At 41.8% G+C, this 19,599-nt stretch overlaps 1 protein-coding gene across 1 annotated transcript in view; it reads right to left on the reverse strand.

Annotated features, from left to right (window-relative positions):
- Nucleotides 1-9,016: 9,016 nt before the first annotated feature.
- Nucleotides 9,017-19,599, reverse strand: part of LOC310758105 (uncharacterized protein) — a 41,740-nt gene continuing 31,157 nt past the window's right edge. The window contains exons 14-15 of the mRNA XM_083604042.1: nucleotides 19,136-19,162; nucleotides 9,017-10,195 (exon numbers count right to left, since the gene is read on the reverse strand). Coding sequence (XP_083460168.1) covers nucleotides 9,663-10,195; nucleotides 19,136-19,162 — 560 coding nt within the window. The 3' untranslated portion in view covers nucleotides 9,017-9,662. The remainder of the gene's footprint in view (nucleotides 10,196-19,135; nucleotides 19,163-19,599) is intronic.

Below are 19,599 nucleotides of genomic sequence, written 5' to 3' on the forward strand. Positions count from 1 at the left end.
GAGGGCAGACGTTCTCTGGCTTGTAGGCTGCCGTGCATGCGCTGAAGAGGCAGCTTTCTTGTGTCAAAAAAAAAAAAAAAAACAGAATAAAAGGTGAAGGCTGGCGGCCGGCGGCGGCTACACGGGCCACATGACGAGGTCTGGTGGGCCGGATTCGGCCCGCGGGCCTTGTGTTTGACACCCGTGTACTAAAGGTAATGGGGCCCTTTCTATGTCCACATGTCCATTGTCAACAACAAATTGTTGCTGTTTTTTGTGTTGAATATATGCTATATGGTAATTTATGGACCTAACAGGTATCTAAAGCCATCTGCACATAACAAAATATGTACATCATAGGAGCCTACACAACACAAAACACTGTTGCTGTATGTACCGTAGGTTCCATTTTATTTGTTTTTTTTATCTTATATTTTGGAAATGTACATCCAGGTTTTTTTTCCTTTAAATTTTTTTGGGGCCCCCAAGAGAGTGGGGCCCTAAGCTATAGCTTGTTTAGCTTATACGTAAATCTGAGGCTGACTAGGAAGTGTGAATGCAAACCAGATCAAACTCACAAAACACCAGACCTAGAAAGCTACAGGCCCCAAAAGATACACTTGCAAGGGATACAAGACCTCACAAATAAAAGACCTAAGCTTCATTTTCACCCTTCCTGCATGAAAGGTCTCCCATGAGTAGAAAGGGCAAGTGGGGATTGTGTCACAAGATCCCTGGACATCTGCAGAGGGATGTTGGCTTGAGAGCATCTATTCACCCATAGGCACTCTGTGCAAATAGGACCAACCCCAATTGCACAGTGGTCCCTATTTCTTGGCATGCCTTTCCACCTGTGAGCAGCCTGCAGCTGTGCTTTTGCAGCTATTAAGGGAAGGCAGTGGTTCAGTGCTGGGTCTGGGTCTAACGGGTGAAGGGAGCAACAGATTCCTTCCTACATATCATAACCAGTGCTGGGAAACTCAAACTGTGCTAGATGCTTCCTTTTGCTTCAACATAATCCTGTCTTTTTCCCTCAAAAACTTTTAAACAAAGAAGCAAGATAAGGGTGGCTTTCCTCTGTTTAGGGTCAAAAGATTGAGATGAAGTAGTGACAATGTCTAGAACCCTTGATTTTCTCTCCTCTCACCTTTGGCACTGCATCAACGTATTATAGCTTCTTTTTAATATTTTGGGGAACTGCCAGTTACCTTTCCTGTAACTTGAATCCCCTGGTTTGGGTACTACCCTCTGTAGCAGGAGAAAACAAGCTTGCTCCAACTTCCTTGTGACAGCCCTTAAGATATTTAAGATATTATATTTATTTCAAAGCACAGCCACCGAAGGAATCCTTGAACTCTGCAATTTGTTTGTTTGTTTGCTTTTGCCAATGAAGGTCCTAAAACCTTCGGAACTGGAAGTCCTGCCTGAAAGCTGTTTAGCCCCTGTTGTTGTTGTTTAGTCGTTTAGTCATGTCCGACTCTTTGTGTCCCCATGGACCAGAGCACGCCAGGCACTCCTGTCTTCCACTGCCTCCCGCAGTTTGGTCAGACTCATGCTGGAAGCTTCGAGAACACTGTCCAACCATCTCGTCCTCTGTCGTCCCCTTCTCCTTGTGCCCTCCATCTTTCCCAGCATCAGGGTCTTTGCCAGGGAGTCTTCTCTTCTCATGAGGTGGCCAAAGTTTTGGAGCCTCAGCTTCACGATCTGTCCTTCCAGTGAGCACTCAGGGCTGATTTCCTTCAGAATGGAGAGGTTTGATCTTCTTGCAGTCCATGGGACTCTCAAGAGTCTCCTCCAGTACCATAATTCAAAAGCCTCAATTCTTCGGCGATCAGCCTTCTTTATGGTCCAGCTCTCACTTCCATACATCACTACTGGGAAAACTATAGCTTTAACTATACGGACCTTTGTCGGCAAGGTGATGTCTCTGCTTTTTAAGATGCTGTCTAGGTTTGTCATTGCTTTTCTCCCAAAAAGCAGGCGTCTCTTAATTTTGGGATTGCTGTCACCATCTGCAGTGATCATGGAGCCCAAGAAAGTAAAATCTCTCACTGCCTCCATTTCTTCCCCTTCTATTTGCAGTGGCCATGATCTTAGTTTTTTTGATGTTGAGCTTCAGACCACGTTTTGCGCTCTCCTCTTTCACCCTCATTAAAAGGTTCTTTAATTCCTCTTCACTTTCTGCCATCAAGGGAGTGTCCCAATCTTAAAGACACCTAAAAACCCCAGGCTTTGTTTGGGGGGGACACACACCAAAGATGGCATTCAAACCACCCCCACCCCACAAGCTGCACATGAAAACCTTTTTATATAAGGCATGGGACTTCAGGTTTAACACAGGGAAATGGCTGGACCAAAATCGCCTGGATGGAGGAGAGGAAAGGAGAACGAAGCTGTCGTGAATGATGCCGCTCTGCTGTCCGATTCATAGGCAGACAAAGGCAGAGATGGAACTTGCCACTTGGGATCCAAGACTCATAGAACTGTAGAGCTGGAAGGGACCTGAGGGTCATCTAGCCCAACCCCCTGCAATGCAGGAATCTTTTGCCCAACATGGGACTCAAACCCACAACCCTGAAATTAAGAGTCTCATGCTCTACTGACTGAGCAATGACAGTTACCGGTATTTTTAAGTGGGTTTCTTACACCAGAACAACAGAGCACTTGAATCCTCTGCAAAGGCGTCAGTATATTGCAAAGCCATTCCACTGCATACCAGAACTTTATGTTAGCCCATTTACAGCGGATTGTGCTACACAAACAAATCAGGATGACAGCTTGCAGTCATTTAGCCACCCATATTTAAAAAGAATCTGAATGAAGGCTCAATAAAGATCAGATGCAATCTGACCTCTGTGGAAGCTTTGTTCACTTCCGGAGGCGGCGCCAACGGCAATGGCGGTCTCCTTCTGAGCAGGAGGAGAAGCTCCGTAGAAAGTGGGTCTGTTCCGCTACGGCGAAGCGGGGACCCAATTGGAAATCGCAGGCAGAAAGAGCCTGCGAGCGTGGGACCCAGCAGGCACCTTTTGCGCCCCCCGTTTTAGCAAGGGAGCCCCGTAAGGGGTTCCGGTGTGCAGCGGGAGCGGCGCGGTGCTACGGGTCGATTGCTGCGTCTATGGAGCGAAGCCGCGTAGCTGTTGCCGGAGAGCGCTGACCTTTTTCCTGTGAAATTCGGCTCTAAAGAGAACATCCGTGAGTAGGGGAATTTAAGAATTTCGGACTTGAAGAGTAAAAATAAGCGAATCTGGGCTCCGAAGCGGAAAGGTGCAAACAGGAAGTCCGCCTTTCCGTTTTGTAAAAGATCAAAGCAAAGACCTTTTTACGCTAGTACTTCAAAGTGGACTGTAAAATTTTAATTCCAAGCACCAAAAGAAAGAACTCCCCCATTAGAGGAGAGGGGGGAAGTTAAGAAAGTGACTGTATTTCTTCTGGGGATCTTCTGGGAACTTAATAGTTTTTTCTTTCGGACTCCCTGGGAACGGACTGTCAGATTAATGAGGACTGCTACATTTGAGCTCGCATTGACTATGGATACTGTAAATATCTAAGCTCTAACTCTGCAAGGAGACACATTCAGAGTCTCCTTTTAACTGGATACTTAGTTTTAATTAAAGAGGGGACACGGAAAGTTACAAAAAGACTTTGTTATTTGGTTACTGAGAATCCAATGGCGGTTACTGTGTCCCCCTAGAGGACTACTGAAGTCAGTATCTGACTGGGGGAATTTTCCATTACTAACTTTGGGGACTTTCCATTGCAAGGCTTGACTCTGGGAATTGACCTTGACGGAAGATAAGGGGGAATGACTGAACAAAGAGCAACAAGAGCTAAGGTCAAAGTGCAACAGTCCACCTTAGCTTCCCAGCAACGCAGAGCATCTGTGCCTGGCCCCCCTGCGACTCAGGAGGAAGACGCAGGGCAATCTGAGTTAAAAGGAATGGCCTCAGAAGGGGAATTTACATCTGTGTTGAACAAAATTTATGAAAAATTGGAAGGCCTAAGTAAGCAGGTCTCAGATCAGTCAGCTGAAATTAAAGGGAACACAGCTAGCATTAACTCAAATACTAAAGCTATAGAAAAACTGTTGGAGGAATCTGCGACTACCAGGAAAATAGCCGAGGAGGCAAAAGAAAAAGCCGAGGAGGCAAAAGAAAAAGCTGTGGCTGTAGAGGGAGAAATTAAACCAATACGTAAACAGATTGGGGACCACCAGGCCTTATTGTCTATGGTCGAATTGAGAGAGAGGCAGACAAACCTGAGGATCAGAGCGGTGCCAGAACTTGAGAAAGATAATTTGAACGACTATCTTTCACAGGAATTTGAGAAATTTTGGAATTTGGAGCTGGATAAAGATTTTAAGATAGTGAGCGCCTTTAGACTTGGAAGAGGAGGGAGGAAAAACAGGGTGAGAGACTGTTTGGTGACCCTCCGTTCGAAAGAGGAACGGGACAAAATACTGGGTGCTCACTTCCAGAAGACCCTAGAGATTAATGAGTCCAGAGTGGAGATTTTCAAAGATATTCCGAAACATCTTTTGGATTTGAGAGTTAACTACGGAGACTTGGTGGCCTTGCTGAGAAGAAACTCTATTGCTTTCAGATGGGAGTTCCCCCAGGGACTGTCTTTTACATTTAAAGGAAAAAAGTTCAGAATCAGATCAGTGGAAGACAAGGAAAAATTTCTGAGAGATTTTGAAGAAGATCTACAAAAGGAAGCGACAGATGTGCTAAAAGCCTTGAGACCAGGAGTAGACACAGCATTACCACCTTTGGAATTCGACAAATCAAAAAAGAAGATACCACCGCAAGAACTTGACGAGCTTCTGGGAGCGACTGGAGGTAACTAAAATAATTACACTATGTCTCTGCAATTATTAAGTTGGAACATTCACGGTTTTAACTCTCCGGAGAAGAGGAGAAAAGTCTTTCATATATTGAAAAAGGAACAATTGGACTTAATTTGTTTGCAGGAAACCCACGTGGTAAGGCTCCACAGAAAAGTTCTCATTAATAAAAGATTGGGTCAAGAATTTATTTCATCGGATAAAGTTAAAAAGAGAGGAGTTGTTATCTATGCTAAAGAGAGCCTATCACCGAAATTTGTTTTTAAAGACGAACAAGGAAGGTTTGTCGCAATTGAGATCCAACTACAAGGTGAAAAATATTTGATTGTAGGAGTATATGCACCAAATGAGGGGAAATCTGAATTTTTTAAGAAACTGCATGAGACATTGTTGGACTATATGGACTATAACATCATTTTGATGGGAGATATGAATGGAGTGGTATCTACTAACATGGATAAGTCGTAAAGACAAGTGGTAACCAAAGACGGCAGATTACCAAAAACCTTTTTTGAACTAGTTGACAATATGGACCTGACTGATATTTGGAGAACTAAGAACCCCCTTGGAAGAGAGGGAACATTCTTCTCTGAAGCCAATATGACCTGGACAAGAATTGATCAAATATGGATAACTAGAGGACTGGCACCTAAGACACGAAAAGTGGAAATTTGCCCAAAAACTTGCTCCGACCACAATGCAGTGAAGATGGAGATGAAACTAATGCCAATCGGTTCTTTTAGATGGAGAATGAATGACACCCTGTTCAGAGACCAGGAGGTGACTAAGAAGGCCCAAAAAACTTTGAGAGACTATTTCGAGATAAATTTGAACACTACGGTTGAAAAAAGAACAATCTGGGATGCAGGCAAAGCGGTCATGAGAGGGTTTCTGATCCAACAGAATGCAATAAAGAAGAGAATTCAAAATGAGAAAAAAGATAAAATTTTGGAAAAAATAAAAGAAGGAGAGAGGAGACTAAGAGCGAAACCAAAATCTCAAGAGATTCTGAGAGAAATTAAGTTATATCAAGTACAATATATGAAAATGATAAATCAGGAAGTGGAATGGAAAATTAAGCAGATGAGACAAAAGTCTTTTGAATCGGCCAACAAATGTGGGAAACTGCTAGCATGGCAGATGAAGAAAAGACAGAAATTAAATACTATTACAAATTTGGAGGTAAATGGAAAGACCATACAGAATCCATTGGAAATTAGAAACTGCTTCCAGAGATACTTTAAACAACTCTATACACAAGGGCCACAGAAAGAGGCCGAGTTAGACCAATTCCTGAGGAAAAATGGATTACAAAAAATTTCTCAAGAAAAAAAGATAATGTTGAGTGACAAAATTACAGAACAGGAAGTGGCGGGTGCCATTCAAAATATGCAGTTGGGTAAATCTCCAGGACCAGACGGTTTAACCTCCAAATATTATAGAGTTTTGAAAGATTGGTTAATTCGGCCACTAATGGAGGTGTGCAACGAGATATTAGAGGGGAAAAAGGCGCCGGAGTCGTGGCAGGAAGCTTATATTACACTTATACCGAAAACTGAGTCTGAAAAGACGCAACTTAAGAACTACCGCCCCATATCCCTCCTTAATGTGGATTACAAAATATTTGCTGACATTTTGGCTAATAGGTTAAAAAAAGTACTATTGGAAGAGATCCATAAGGACCAAGCTGGCTTCCTCCCGGGTAGACACTTGTCGGACAATACAAGGAACATAATTAACATTTTGGAGAAGTTGCAAGTGAATATAAATACTAAAGCAGTTTTAATTTTCATAGATGCGGAGAAAGCCTTTGACAACATTTCTTGGAGTTTTATGAAGAAAAATCTTCAGGGGATGGGGGTGGGTCAAGGGTTTGAAAATGGTATAAGTGCAATTTATTCAGAACAAAAGGCTAAATTAATTGTTAATAATGTGGTGACAGAGGGATTTAAGATAGAGAAAGGTACACGACAAGGCTGCCCAATTTCCCCATTGTTGTTCATTTCAGTCCTGGAGGTACTATTGAACATGATTAGAAGGGACCGTCTGATTAAAGGCATTCAGGTCGGAGCTAAGCAATATAAATTGAAAGCATTTGCAGATGACTTAGTTTTAACATTACAGGAGCCAGAATCTAGTTCGAAAAGAGTTTTGGAAGTGATTCAAGAATTTGGGCAGATGGCTGGTTTTAAGTTGAACAAATCAAAAACTAAAGTTCTTGAGAAAAATTTAACACCGATTGAGAAAGAAAGGTTTCAGAAGGAGACAGGCCTAACAATAGTAAAGAAAGTTAAATATTTGGAGGTTAACATGACTGCTAAGAACTTAAATTTATTTAAAGATAATTATGAGAAATGTTGGTTAGAAGTGAAGAAAGATTTAGAGATATGGTCAAACCTGAAGCTTTCCTTGTTGGGCAGAATTGCGGCTATAAAGATGAATGTATTGCCAAAGATGTTATTTTTGTTTCAATCTTTGCAAATTTTAGACAAGATGGATTGTTTCAAGAAGTGGCAGAGAGATATCTCTAGATTTGTCTGGCAGGGCAAGAAGCCCAGAATAAAATTTAAAATACTAACTGATGCTAAAGAAAGAGGTGGTTTTGCCCTGCCAGACCTGAAACTCTATTATGAATCGGCCGCATTTTGTTGGCTGAAAGAATGGCTGCTTCTTGAAAACACAGACATTTTGGATTTAGAAGGTTTTAACAATGTTTTTGGGTGGCATGCATATTTGTGGTACGACAAGGTTAAAGCTCATAAAGCATTTAAAAACCATATTGTCAGGAAAGCATTGTTTAACGTCTGGTTAAGATATAAAGACTTATTGGAGAATAAAACCCCAAGGTGGTTGTCACCAATGGAGGCAAAGGCACTAAAAAAGTCCAATATGGAGGCCAAATGGCCGAAATATTGGGAAATATTGGAACAAGAAGGAGATAAATTGAAATTGCAGAGTTTTGAGAAATTAAAAGATAAGGTGCGAGATTGGCTGCACTATTTTCAAATAAGAGAAGCCTATAACATGGATAAAAAAATAGGTTTCCAGGTGGAAAAATCAAAATTGGAAACTGAGTTGTTAGAACCCAAAACTAAAATACTTTCAAGAATGTATAACTTGCTGCTAAAATGGAATACGCAGGATGAAACAGTTAAATCTGCTATGATCAAATGGGCACAAGATGTTGGTCATAACATCATGTTTGCTGACTGGGAACAGTTGTGGACCACAGGTATGAAATTTACGGCATGTAATGCCCTAAGAGAGAATATTATGAAAATGATATACAGGTGGTACATGACACCAGTCAAGCTTGCAAAAATCTACCATTTGCCCGACAATAAATGTTGGAAGTGTAAAGAGAATGAAGGAACATTCTTTCACCTTTGGTGGACATGCCCAAAGATTAAGGCTTTCTGGGAGATGATATACAACGAAATGAAAAAAATATTTAAATATACATTTCTTAAGAAGCCAGAGGCCTTTCTCCTGGGCATGGTGGGCCAATTGGTGCCAAAGAAGGACAGAATTTTCTTTATGTATGCAACAACAGCAGCAAGAATTCTTATCGCAAAGTATTGGAAGACACAAAAGCTACCCACCCTGGAAGAGTGGCAGATGAAGGTGATGGACTATATGGAATTGGCGGAAATGACTGGCAGAATCCGAGACCTGGGAGAAGAGTTGGTGGAAGAAGACTGGAAGAAATTCAAAGACTATCTTCAGAAATACTATAAAATGAATGAATGCTAAAACTGTGCTTGGATTGGTAATAAGTGGTAATTAGTGATAAAAGTTAATAAGATTATGCAAAAAAGGTATTGATGATTGGTTGAAAATATTGATATAGAATATGTTATGGTATAAAGCTTAAATATTTGAAAAAGGGTAAGAATTTGCTGAATTAAATATTTAAATGGGAATACAAAAGGGGGGAGGCGTGAGGAGGTCAAGAACATAAGCATATGAATCTGAGGTCATTGTGAAAAATGGATTTGTTTTATTTTTCTTTCTTTGCTTAAATTTAATTTTTCTTAATTAGTTGTGATTTTTCTTTGTATTTTTTTTGTGTTTCTTTTTTCTGTAACTTATGGTTTCTTATTCTGAGAATTTCTACTTTTCTTTTCTGTAAAACTCTAATAAAAATTTATTTAAAAAAAAGAAAAGAAAATAACAGAGGCCAACCAGAGTATATTGAGAAGCAAAGCAGCTAGTAAGCCTGATCTTTATTAAACTATTGCAAAAGGGTCCCCACTCAGCACACGCAGGAGGGAGGAGAACCCCGAACAATGATGCGCAAACCCCTATATAGCCTTTTGAAATTGCCCACCCTGTAGCCCAAGACCACCCCCAAAACATCATACATACATCACAGAAGGAGGCAGTCTACAGCAGAAATCCTGCCTGCCAGGATACCTGATAATGGTCACTGATTGCATTACCTGGGCAGCCTGGCCATTCTTTTGTGATGGTTAATACTTTAGTTCCCAAGTCCAGCCCACAGGCTAAACCCTATTCATACACAAATATGCCCTTTAAGACAGGATTTGTAAGCAAAAACACAACGGGGAAGGCTTTCCCCATCTTCCCCCCTTACTGCAGAGGAATATTTGAGGTCATTGGAAGAGTCAAAATGGCTTCAGGATTGCTCTCCTGTACCATTTCAGACACATGGTTCATATATTTAGATATGTGTGCATTTATGAGTATTTATTCTATTTTTGAGGCCTTAAAATTCTTATAACAGCAACCACTGAGAAGGTTCCAGAATGCCGCCTACTTAGGGTGGTGGGTTTTGGTGGGGCTTCCCCTGCTCATCACCCCTCCCCTCCCCCAAAATTCAACACTTTAGATTGACTCCCAAACCCAAGAGGAAGAAGGGGCGGATCTTCTCCCCCAAGAATGACCCTGCAAAGAAAGTGAAGAGACTTTCGTTGGCGTTGGCATCAAAAAATTCCACCAGACCCCCTTCGTAATCCAGGGAAACCCGGATCTTCCTGGGCAGTTGCCTTACGGTCACGGAGACCGGCTCAGGGCAGCTCAAAGCCACGAGCTGAAAAGGCAAGGACTCGCCAAACTGCTTCTTCAGAGCCCATACGCCCTCCTTCGGATTAAGCTTAAACGGACCCTTCCTCCTGACTGAGTCTTTGGCAACACCCAGAGCCCACATGGCTTGGTCTACCATCTCAATCTCCACCTCCCAGGTAGGCCTTCCTGAGGTGAATCCCTCGCGGCCCAGCACAAAGGGCATCCAGTCAAATCTCTCCGGGTTGTCGGGCACATCCTGCTTCTTTTCTGCCCTTCTCACACTCTTCAGGTCCTCAGAGACAAGGAGCTTTGGGGAGGCAGTTTCTGGATCCAGGGTCACACTCACTGCGTGACAGACAGAAAGAGAGAGAGAGAGAGAGAGAGAGAGAGAGAGAGAGAGAGAGAGAGGACGGATGATGGTAGACACCATGCCAGTCTGATCTGCATTGAATCTGATTTATTTTACATGTGGAATCGTTTTGATTGTTGAGGTTATTTTCTTTTACCTCAAGATGTTTCACTGTAGAGATGTTCTCTTTATGTGCCAGTATAGTAAAACACTGGTTCTTTTCTGTGGCATTCTGGGAAACTTTTCCTAGCTACTTCTGAACCTTAAAATCTTTCTCTGCTTCTCTCTCTCATACACACTGTGTAAAGATGTGCCAGGCACACACACAAATTCCATTCTTTGCATTCCACTCTTTTTTCACTCAGGTCACATTAAGTTTACAATGATCTGTTTTCCTTCAGTGTATAATTAATTAGTTGTTCTGTTTTCCTTCAGTGTATAATTAATTGTTTGTTTTTATATTCTGATCATAACATTAGTAATTGATTTAGACATAATATAATCAATCATAAATCTAGGTGGATTAAAAGCTTAGATACTTGTCTAAGGTCCATTAGCAAAAGACCCTTTGAAGAATTGGAGATTAATGGATTTTGGGTAACCCCTCCTTATACCTATGTTAACCAATAAGGAACTAGCCTCTTTGTTTGTATTTTAACCAATCAGCCACTAACATATGAGTGGCCATGCTTTTGTAAGATTCAATAAAAAGAGAGACACAGATGAGTTTCAGGCACGCACGCACTCTCTCTCAAGAGGCAGCCTTGGAGCTCAGCTGGGGATCTCAAAAACACCATCCACTTGTTTGCCTTGATTCGAATGCAACTCAACATCTGGTGACCCCGACGTGATTTCGACGAAGTAAGGTACCAGGTCCCTTGCAGAGCTAGGAAAACCTCATACTTAACCCGACTGGAAAAAAGTCTCAGCGCGCTATTTCATAAGTATGGGAGGGAATCTGACAAAAGGTCAAAAAGCTCACGCAAATGAATTATTTAAATTAGTCAAGCAAAAGGGGGATGGTGTTCAAATTTCCTTAAAAGAAATTGAACAAATGTTAATGGAAATAACGTTCCAATGTCCATTTTACGCAGACAAAGGGTCTCTGGACATAGAGACCTGGCAAAAAATTGGAAAAACGCTTTTTTCTGAGCCAAGGGCTCCAATTAATTGCTTGCTTACTTGGCAAAAATGTGCAAATGCTATTGGTAAATTAGGATTGTCGTCTTCCTTACTTTCTACACCCCTTGCTTCATCACCTGATCCTCCCCCGTACCCACAAATCTTGCCTCCATTGACTTCACCCCCCTCCTTTCCCTCTCAGCTCGAAGCAGCTCCGTGTCAGATTAATACAATCCCCCTCTCTCCCCCTTCTCTGCCTGCCACTCCTCTGCCGGTGCCTGCGAGCTCTGCAGAAGCTGCATCTCAGCCTGTCGTTTTTCCTTCTCTCCCCCCGGTGCATTCCAATGTTCCAAATGTTTCTGGGGTCGTCCGTGCAGGAATTTCTGAAGCCAGGCAGGAAGGTCTTTTATCTTTAGAGGAGCAGTCTGCATGGTCTGGGGAAATGCCGTCACTTTTCCCTTTCACTTATCAGCCTATCCCAGGGACAGCACAGCAACAGGTATTTCATGATAAGCTTCCATATTCCATAATGAAGGAATTCAGGAAGGCTATCTCTGACTCAGGTCTTAAATCTTCATATGTTACTGGAATGTTGGAATGTATTTCAACTTCTTATGTCATGTGTCCTAATGATTGGAAAGATCTTATGCATATGATTTTATCCCCTGCACAATATGTGGTTTTTGAAAGTGAATTTAAACATAGTGCGATAGCTCTGGCTGATCCAATGCATACAGCAAGTCAAATTTTTGGATCTGCCCCATTCGATAGCTTGGCTGCACAAGCATTATTGTCAGCTTCGCATTTCAGCCGCACTGCGACCTGTGTCCAGCGCGCCATTCGTAAAGTCCCTGTCTCAGGGCAGCCTCTGAACTCCTTTGTAAATGTTAAGCAGCAACACTCAGAGCCTTACCATCAATTTATTGATAGATTAAAAGAATCAATCTCTAGACAGATAGATAATGAAACAGCTCAGAATGAGTTGATGAAAAAATTAGCCTTTGAGAATGCTAATACTGATTCTAGGAAAGTGTTACAATCCGTCATAAGTCGTTCAAAATATAGTCTTGCAGATATGATACAATCATGTACAGAAATAGGGAGTCAATCTCATGCTATGTCTTTGCTTGCCACTGCAATTCAAACTAATAGCAGGCCAACAGGTAATTGTTTTAATTGCAAGCGCCCTGGGCATTTTGCTAAGCAGTGCAGGGCGCCTGGCGGAGGTGCGAATAAAAATACTACTGCAAATACTACTACCAGACCTTCAAAAAAATGTCCAAAGTGTGGAAAAGGGTATCATTGGGCAAATCAATGTAGGTCTCAGGGAAACTCCTTAGGGGCCCAACTCTCAGGCCCGGAAAATTAGAGAGTTCCCCACCCTTAGTTTCTGCTGTTGCAAAAGTTTCTAAAATGGTGCCTTTTGAATTTGCTATTGATTTGATCAATCAAGAGGCCAAAGACACTGCTTTACCTGGTGAAATTGTGATCATGCCTAGTCAAATGGCAGGTCCACTCCCTTCTACAGTCACAGGTTTAATTTTGCCTAAATTTTCTGCGGCAAAACAAGGAATCCAGGTTATTCCAGGTGTTTTACATCATGATTATGTGGGCACCATTATGATTCAATTTTGGAGCCATATGCCAATGCAGTTAACTAAGGGTGAGTCTTTGGCACAATTGGTAATGCTTCCTTCTCCACCTAATGTCGTATCAGCTATTGATAATAATTTGCGCGAGCTCTCTTCTTCTATTCCCCCACAGCTACTGGCTGTGACACAGAAAATTGGACGACAAAAACTTCTTCGTAAGTATAAAATCAATGGAAAAATTATAGAAGGCTTGATTGACACAGGTGCTGACGTATCTGTCATTTCCAGTAATTGTTGGGACCCCACATGGTCCTTAGAATCTGCTCCTACAGTGTGGGGTGTGGGTGGTAACCAGACTTCTTGTAAAAGCGCACAGTGGCTACCTGTCTCTCTGCCAGACAGCTCTGAAATTATTGCATACATTCAGCCCTGTGTGCTAAACATCCACCTCAATTTGTGGGGAAGAGATTTATTGCAACAATTAAATGCTACCATCCAATTAAATGAGTAAGCATGCTCTTCCCCTCAGCTGGAAATCTACTAACCCTGTATGGATAGAGCAATGGCCTCTTACTGGGGAACGATTAATTGCCTTAAAACAATTGGTCAATCAGCAATTACTGGCTGACCATATTGAACCTTCAGTTAGTCCTTATAATACTCCAGTTTTTGTTATTAAAAAGAAATCAGGAAAATGGAGATTATTGCATGATTTAAGGCACATAAATAAAATCCTTGAACCCATGGGGCCTTTGCAATGTGGTCTTCCCAATCCAAATGTGATTCCACATTCTTATCAATTGGCTATAATAGATTTGCAAGATTGTTTCTTCTCTATCCCCCTGCAGGAGAAAGATCGTAGATATTTTGCTTTTACTGTACCAGTAATTAATAATTGTCAACCAACTGAGAGATATCAGTGGAAAGTTCTCCCTCAAGGAATGTTAAACTCCCCTACCATGTGTCAATATTATGTTAATCAAGCCCTTAAGCCTTTCCGTCTTCAGTATCCACACCTGCTGATTTACCATTACACGGATGACGTTCTGATTTGTGCTCCGTGCCTCCCCCCTCATTGGAAACAGGATTTAACAACCTGTTTGTCATTGTATGGTTTAAAAATTGCTCCAGAGAAAGTCCAGGAAACTTCTCCCTTTCAATATTTGGGACATAAAATGATGGCTAGCTACTCTATTCCTATAATCCCTGAACTACATGTTCCTAAAACAATGAAATATGTTCAGTTGCAACAATTGCTGGGTAATATTAACTGGATAAGGCCTTATTTTAAAATCCCTCTTGAAGTTTTGCGACCGCTTTTTTCAGCCTTAAAAGGCCATCAATTTCCTGGTGAGCAAATCACCTTGACACCTGCTCAACAGAAAACAGTTGCCCATCTGAAGGAACTCATGAAAATTCACTGGGTTGATCGAGCAATTCCTAATGTTTTGCCCGATGTAGTCATAATGACAGATGCTATCCAACCTTTTGCAGCCATTATCCAGATAGGACCATCTAAAGTTCACATAATTGAATGGATGTATTTACATCATACACCAAGGAACACAGTAACTCCCTTGGTGGATCTCCTTGCTCAGCTTATCTGCAAAGGGCGCCGTCGTTGCAAAGCGCTTTTTGGCACTGATTGTAATCAAATTATTCTGCCTATGCCTTTAGAGCAATGGGAAACTGCTCTCTCCAACAGCATGGATTTGCAGTGTGCATTGGCTAACTTTGTAGGTCAAATAGATTACCATGTCCCTGCAGACACTCGCTTGCAGATGAGCAAACAATTTTCCCTGTCATTCTTTTCTATTCTGTCTCCTACCCCTTTGGATGCCCTGACTGTCTTCACTGACGGATCTCCCACTAGGGGAGTCGTTGCTTGGCAACAGAACAACGAATGGCAAAGTTTATACACTTTGCCTCAAAAATCTGCCCAGCGTGCTGAGTTAGCAGCTGCTGTAAAAGCGCTGCATCATTTTTCTTCACAACCTATTAACTTAATAGTTGATAGTTTGTATGTATCAAATGTCATAACCCGCATACAGGGCAGTTATGTAAGTCCTTTATTGGATGACAACTTGTTGAGTCTTTTCCTGTCCTTGCAATTGCTTCTTTCTCGTCGTTCTCATCCACTTTTTGTAGTGCACATTCGCTCCCACCAGCCTTTTCCAGGTTTTATTTCTGATGGAAATGCAAAAGCAGATTCTTTGCTTAAGATTCTGCCTGTTTCTCCTATAGAAAGTCATGCCTTTCATCATCAGAATGCTAAAGCCCTTAGCCGCCAATTTCAAATTCCGTTGGAAGCGGCACGTGCAATCATTCAGCAATGTCCTCAATGCTCTAATCAGATTGGCCATCCCAGCCCTGGTGTTAATCCCCGTGGACTTCAAGTCAATCAAATATGGCAAATGGATGTAACTCATTTTGCCCCTTTTTCACCCTGGAAGTATCTGCATGTCTGCATTGACACATACTCAGGTTTCCTTTGGGTCACCCCTCAAAGGGGTGAGCAGGTTAAGCATGTTTGCAATCATCTCGTTCGTACCATGTCAGTCATGGGCAAGCCTCATTCTCTAAAAACTGACAATGCCCCAGCATATTGTGCAAAAGGCTTTGCTCAGTTTTGTGAAACATGGGATATTCATCATTTGTTTGGAATCCCTTACAATTCTCAAGGTCAAGCGATAATTGAACGTGCGCATCGCACCCTTAAATCTGCGCTGAACAGGCAGGAAATGAAGGCCGGAATTCCAACCTCTCTTTCAGAAAAGGAAGGTTGGCTGGCTAGTGTTCTCTTTACTCTCAACCATTTGAATATTTCTATACAGGATCATCAATCCTATACTCGCCTTCAGAAGCATTTTCAGCAGAAGGAAGTTCTTCCAGCTCCGCTGGTCCGCTATAAAATGCTACCCTCCAATATATGGAGTGAACCAGTAAAATTAATTACATGGGGTAAGGGTTATGCTGCAGTTTCTACTCCACAGGGTACTTGCTGGGTTCCCGCTCGCTGCGTCCGACTATACCATGGCATGGCAACAGACACTTCAGGATCCACTGCCTCAGTTCCGACGCCAACTCCAGATCACCCAAGATGCGACGTCCAGCCCCCCCAGGACTCGCAAGCGGGGAACTCCTAATGGCCCAGTGACGTGGGGTCAAATAAAATCGCTTTCTCTTCAGGCTGAACAGTTTAGAAGTGAACAGCAGCTTGAAGCAAGCCCTGCTAATTTTCTCTTGTGCATTATATCGTGCCTTAATATTAATTCCATGATAGTGCTCACTCTCAGTGTTTTGTTTTTGCCTCTTTCTGCTTCTGCTCCTCCCAACAGTGCTTCCACACTACCAAATGTGTGGGAAACTTTTGCAAAAACCCTCAATGTTTCTTCTTTTTGCTTAACTCAACAGGAGTCTATAGGAGAAATCCTCGGCGCCTGCCTTATTCCTGTCTGCCATGACCCTATTGACATACAAAAAGATACTTGGTTTTTTTCATCCTTGCCCCAAAATAATTCTCTCCGCAACCTTGGGTACTCTGGCTACTTTGTCTGGGGAACTCAAGTGCGTAAACGACCACCTTTGGCTATTGATTTAACAACACCATATGTGGCATCTTATAATGTTACTTGTGCTCGCATGGTGAATTGCACAAAATCCAACTGTGTGAAAATGGGCAAGGATAATTTTAATTGCTCTGATTATGTGAATATCCCTTATGTGTATAAATACACAGAACTACCGGCAGGTTGGTTTTGGTCATGTCCTGGCTACACGTTTAATTATATTCCTGCAAACATTAGCCACGGTACACCTTGCTGTTTAAGCCGCTTGTCTATCATATTGCCTGAAAAGCATCATCTATTTCACAATCGATATAGTCGCAATATTGAATTGTCTGATGATTGTGATGACCTTGTCTCTCTTCCCAGTAGGACTGAATATATCTCTTTAGCTGTTTCTCTCTTAGGTGTTCCAGGATTGGCTGCACGTAATAGCAGAAATATTAACTCTCTAGCTTGTTCTGCAGCAAAAGCCCTGAATTTTACTTCTCAAGCACTTCACCTTCTCAACACAGAGCAAGCTGAACTTCACAATGGTTTATTCAAAAACAGAGCTGCTATCGACTACCTTCTTATGCTTCATCATTATGGCTGTGAGAAAGTCGCAGATATGTGCTGTTTTAACATCACTGACAATTCCAACGCCGTTCAACGTCAAATTTCTCATTTGCAAAATCTTACCCATCATATTAAACAGGACATTGGGTTCTCTGGTTTCTGGGATTCTATTTTTCAGTGGTTCACTGGCTGGTTGCCTAATTTAACTTGGCTTCGTAGTCTTTTTTATTATGCCATAATAATTGTATGTATATTAATTTTGTTCTTTTGCTTCCTCCAATGCATTCCTAGCCTTACAAATCTTTTTTCTCGCCTTTTCTCTCCACCTCAGCCACCTAGTGCTCTCCTCGCTGACTATTATTCGAAATGGCAACGCCAATAATAAACAAAAAGGGGAAATGTGGGTAGAATTATTTTGGGATTTACTGGCAAACCAATAATCCTGAAAGTACTCATGCCCCATCCGCCCTCGCAGTATTATTTTGGGATTCGATGGCAAACCACTGATCCCAAAGCACTGCTGCTTTATTTTGCTTCATTCAACAAGTTGCCTTATTTCGCAAATAAGAAAAAAAAGGAGGAGATGTAGAGATGTTCTCTTTATGTGCCAGTATAGTAAAACACTGGTTCTTTTCTGTGGCATTCTGGGAAACTTTTCCTAGCTACTTCTGAACCTTAAAATCTTTCTCTGCTTCTCTCTCTCATACACACTGTGTAAAGATGTGCCAGGCACACACACAAATTCCATTCTTTGCATTCCACTCTTTTTTCACTCAGGTCACATTAAGTTTACAATGATCTGTTTTCCTTCAGTGTATAATTAATTAGTTGTTCTGTTTTCCTTCAGTGTATAATTAATTGTTTGTTTTTATATTCTGATCATAACATTAGTAATTGATTTAGACATAATATAATCAATCATAAATCTAGGTGGATTAAAAGCTTAGATACTTGTCTAAGGTCCATTAGCAAAAGACCCTTTGAAGAATTGGAGATTAATGGATTTTGGGTAACCCCTCCTTATACCTATGTTAACCAATAAGGAACTAGCCTCTTTGTTTGTATTTTAACCAATCAGCCACTAACATATGAGTGGCCATGCTTTTGTAAGATTCAATAAAAAGAGAGACACAGATGAGTTTCAGGCACGCACGCACTCTCTCTCAAGAGGCAGCCTTGGAGCTCAGCTGGGGATCTCAAAAACACCATCCACTTGTTTGCCTTGATTCGAATGCAACTCAACATTTCACAGGTGAATATACAGGTAAGGTGTTATGTACTGAGTTGAATAGGATTCAGAATGCAGCAGTCTGATTGGTCCTAGAACAATAGGGTCCAGAATGCAGCAGTCTGATTGGTCCTAGAACAATAGGATCCAGAATGCAGCAGTCTGATTGGTCCTAGAACAATAGGATTCAGAACGCAGCAGTCTGATTGGTCCACAGGAGCCACCCAATCCAGCTCCAGGTGGAAGTGAATCCGCAACCTGATTGGCCTACAGGAGAATCCCGGAATTAGCCAATCACGTGGGGCCCATTGTGTAAATAATGTATATAAAGCAGACATTCTGGGGGAACTTCCATTCCTCCTCACCACTATGAGCTGAATAAAGAGCATGAAATCCACTCTCGACTCCTTGTATATTTCATAAGGTTAAGAGCCTTTCTGCTGATTTGAAGTGGCGGCAGAATTGAGTTCACACCTCACAATCTTAGGCTCTACCCCACTCCTGTCTTCACGAACATGCTAACCCTTCTACACTCCCCCCAGATCAACCCTAACCAGCCCCCAGCCTAGACACTTCTGACTGAATTTCCCAAAAGGTTGGCCCAGTCAGTTGCAAAATGTCATCTGATCATCACATCGTTGAACAACAGGCTTTTGTCCACATCCCATGTTGTCCTTCTTATTTTGATGATGTATTTTGTGGTTTTATATTTTGATTTTTTATTCTGTGTACCGCCCTGAGACCTCCGGGTATAGGGTGGTCTATAAATTCAATAAATGTTGTTGTTGATAGCAACAACAACAACAACAACCCAATCCCCTCAAAAGTTTCCCATATCAATGTGGGGCACATGCTTTAAAGATAATTTACCTTTGTTCAGGGCTTGGGTCAGAGAATCTGTTAAGAAGAAGAAAGAGTAACAAATTTAAATATCACCATTGGGGTGATATTCCACCAAGTGGAATTTTGTGGGGATTGCTGGAGGGTTTCCCCTCAGAGTAACTATTTATTCAGCAATTGTCCTGTTTTGCTTGCAGAAAGCTTATGCAGTTGTTAGACCACCCCTAGTTTTTACTGGGAGTGGCAATGAACATCCATCTTTCATGGCTTTTGGGGTGTATAGAAGCCTTCCCATTCATCAGTCATTCATTCTGCAACTACCACTTTCTAAACTGCAAAAAGTTATAGAATTGTAGAGTTGGAAGGGACCTCAGGGGTCATCTAGTCCAACCCCCTGCAATGCAGGAATCTTTTGTGCAACATGGGACTCAAACCCACAACCCTGAAATTAAGAGTCTCATGCTCTACTGACTGAGCAATGACAGTTACCGGTA

This window comes from Podarcis filfolensis (assembly GCF_964270895.1).
Source record: "Podarcis filfolensis genome assembly, chromosome: 2".
In the NCBI taxonomy this organism is placed as follows: Eukaryota; Metazoa; Chordata; class Lepidosauria; order Squamata; family Lacertidae; genus Podarcis; species Podarcis filfolensis.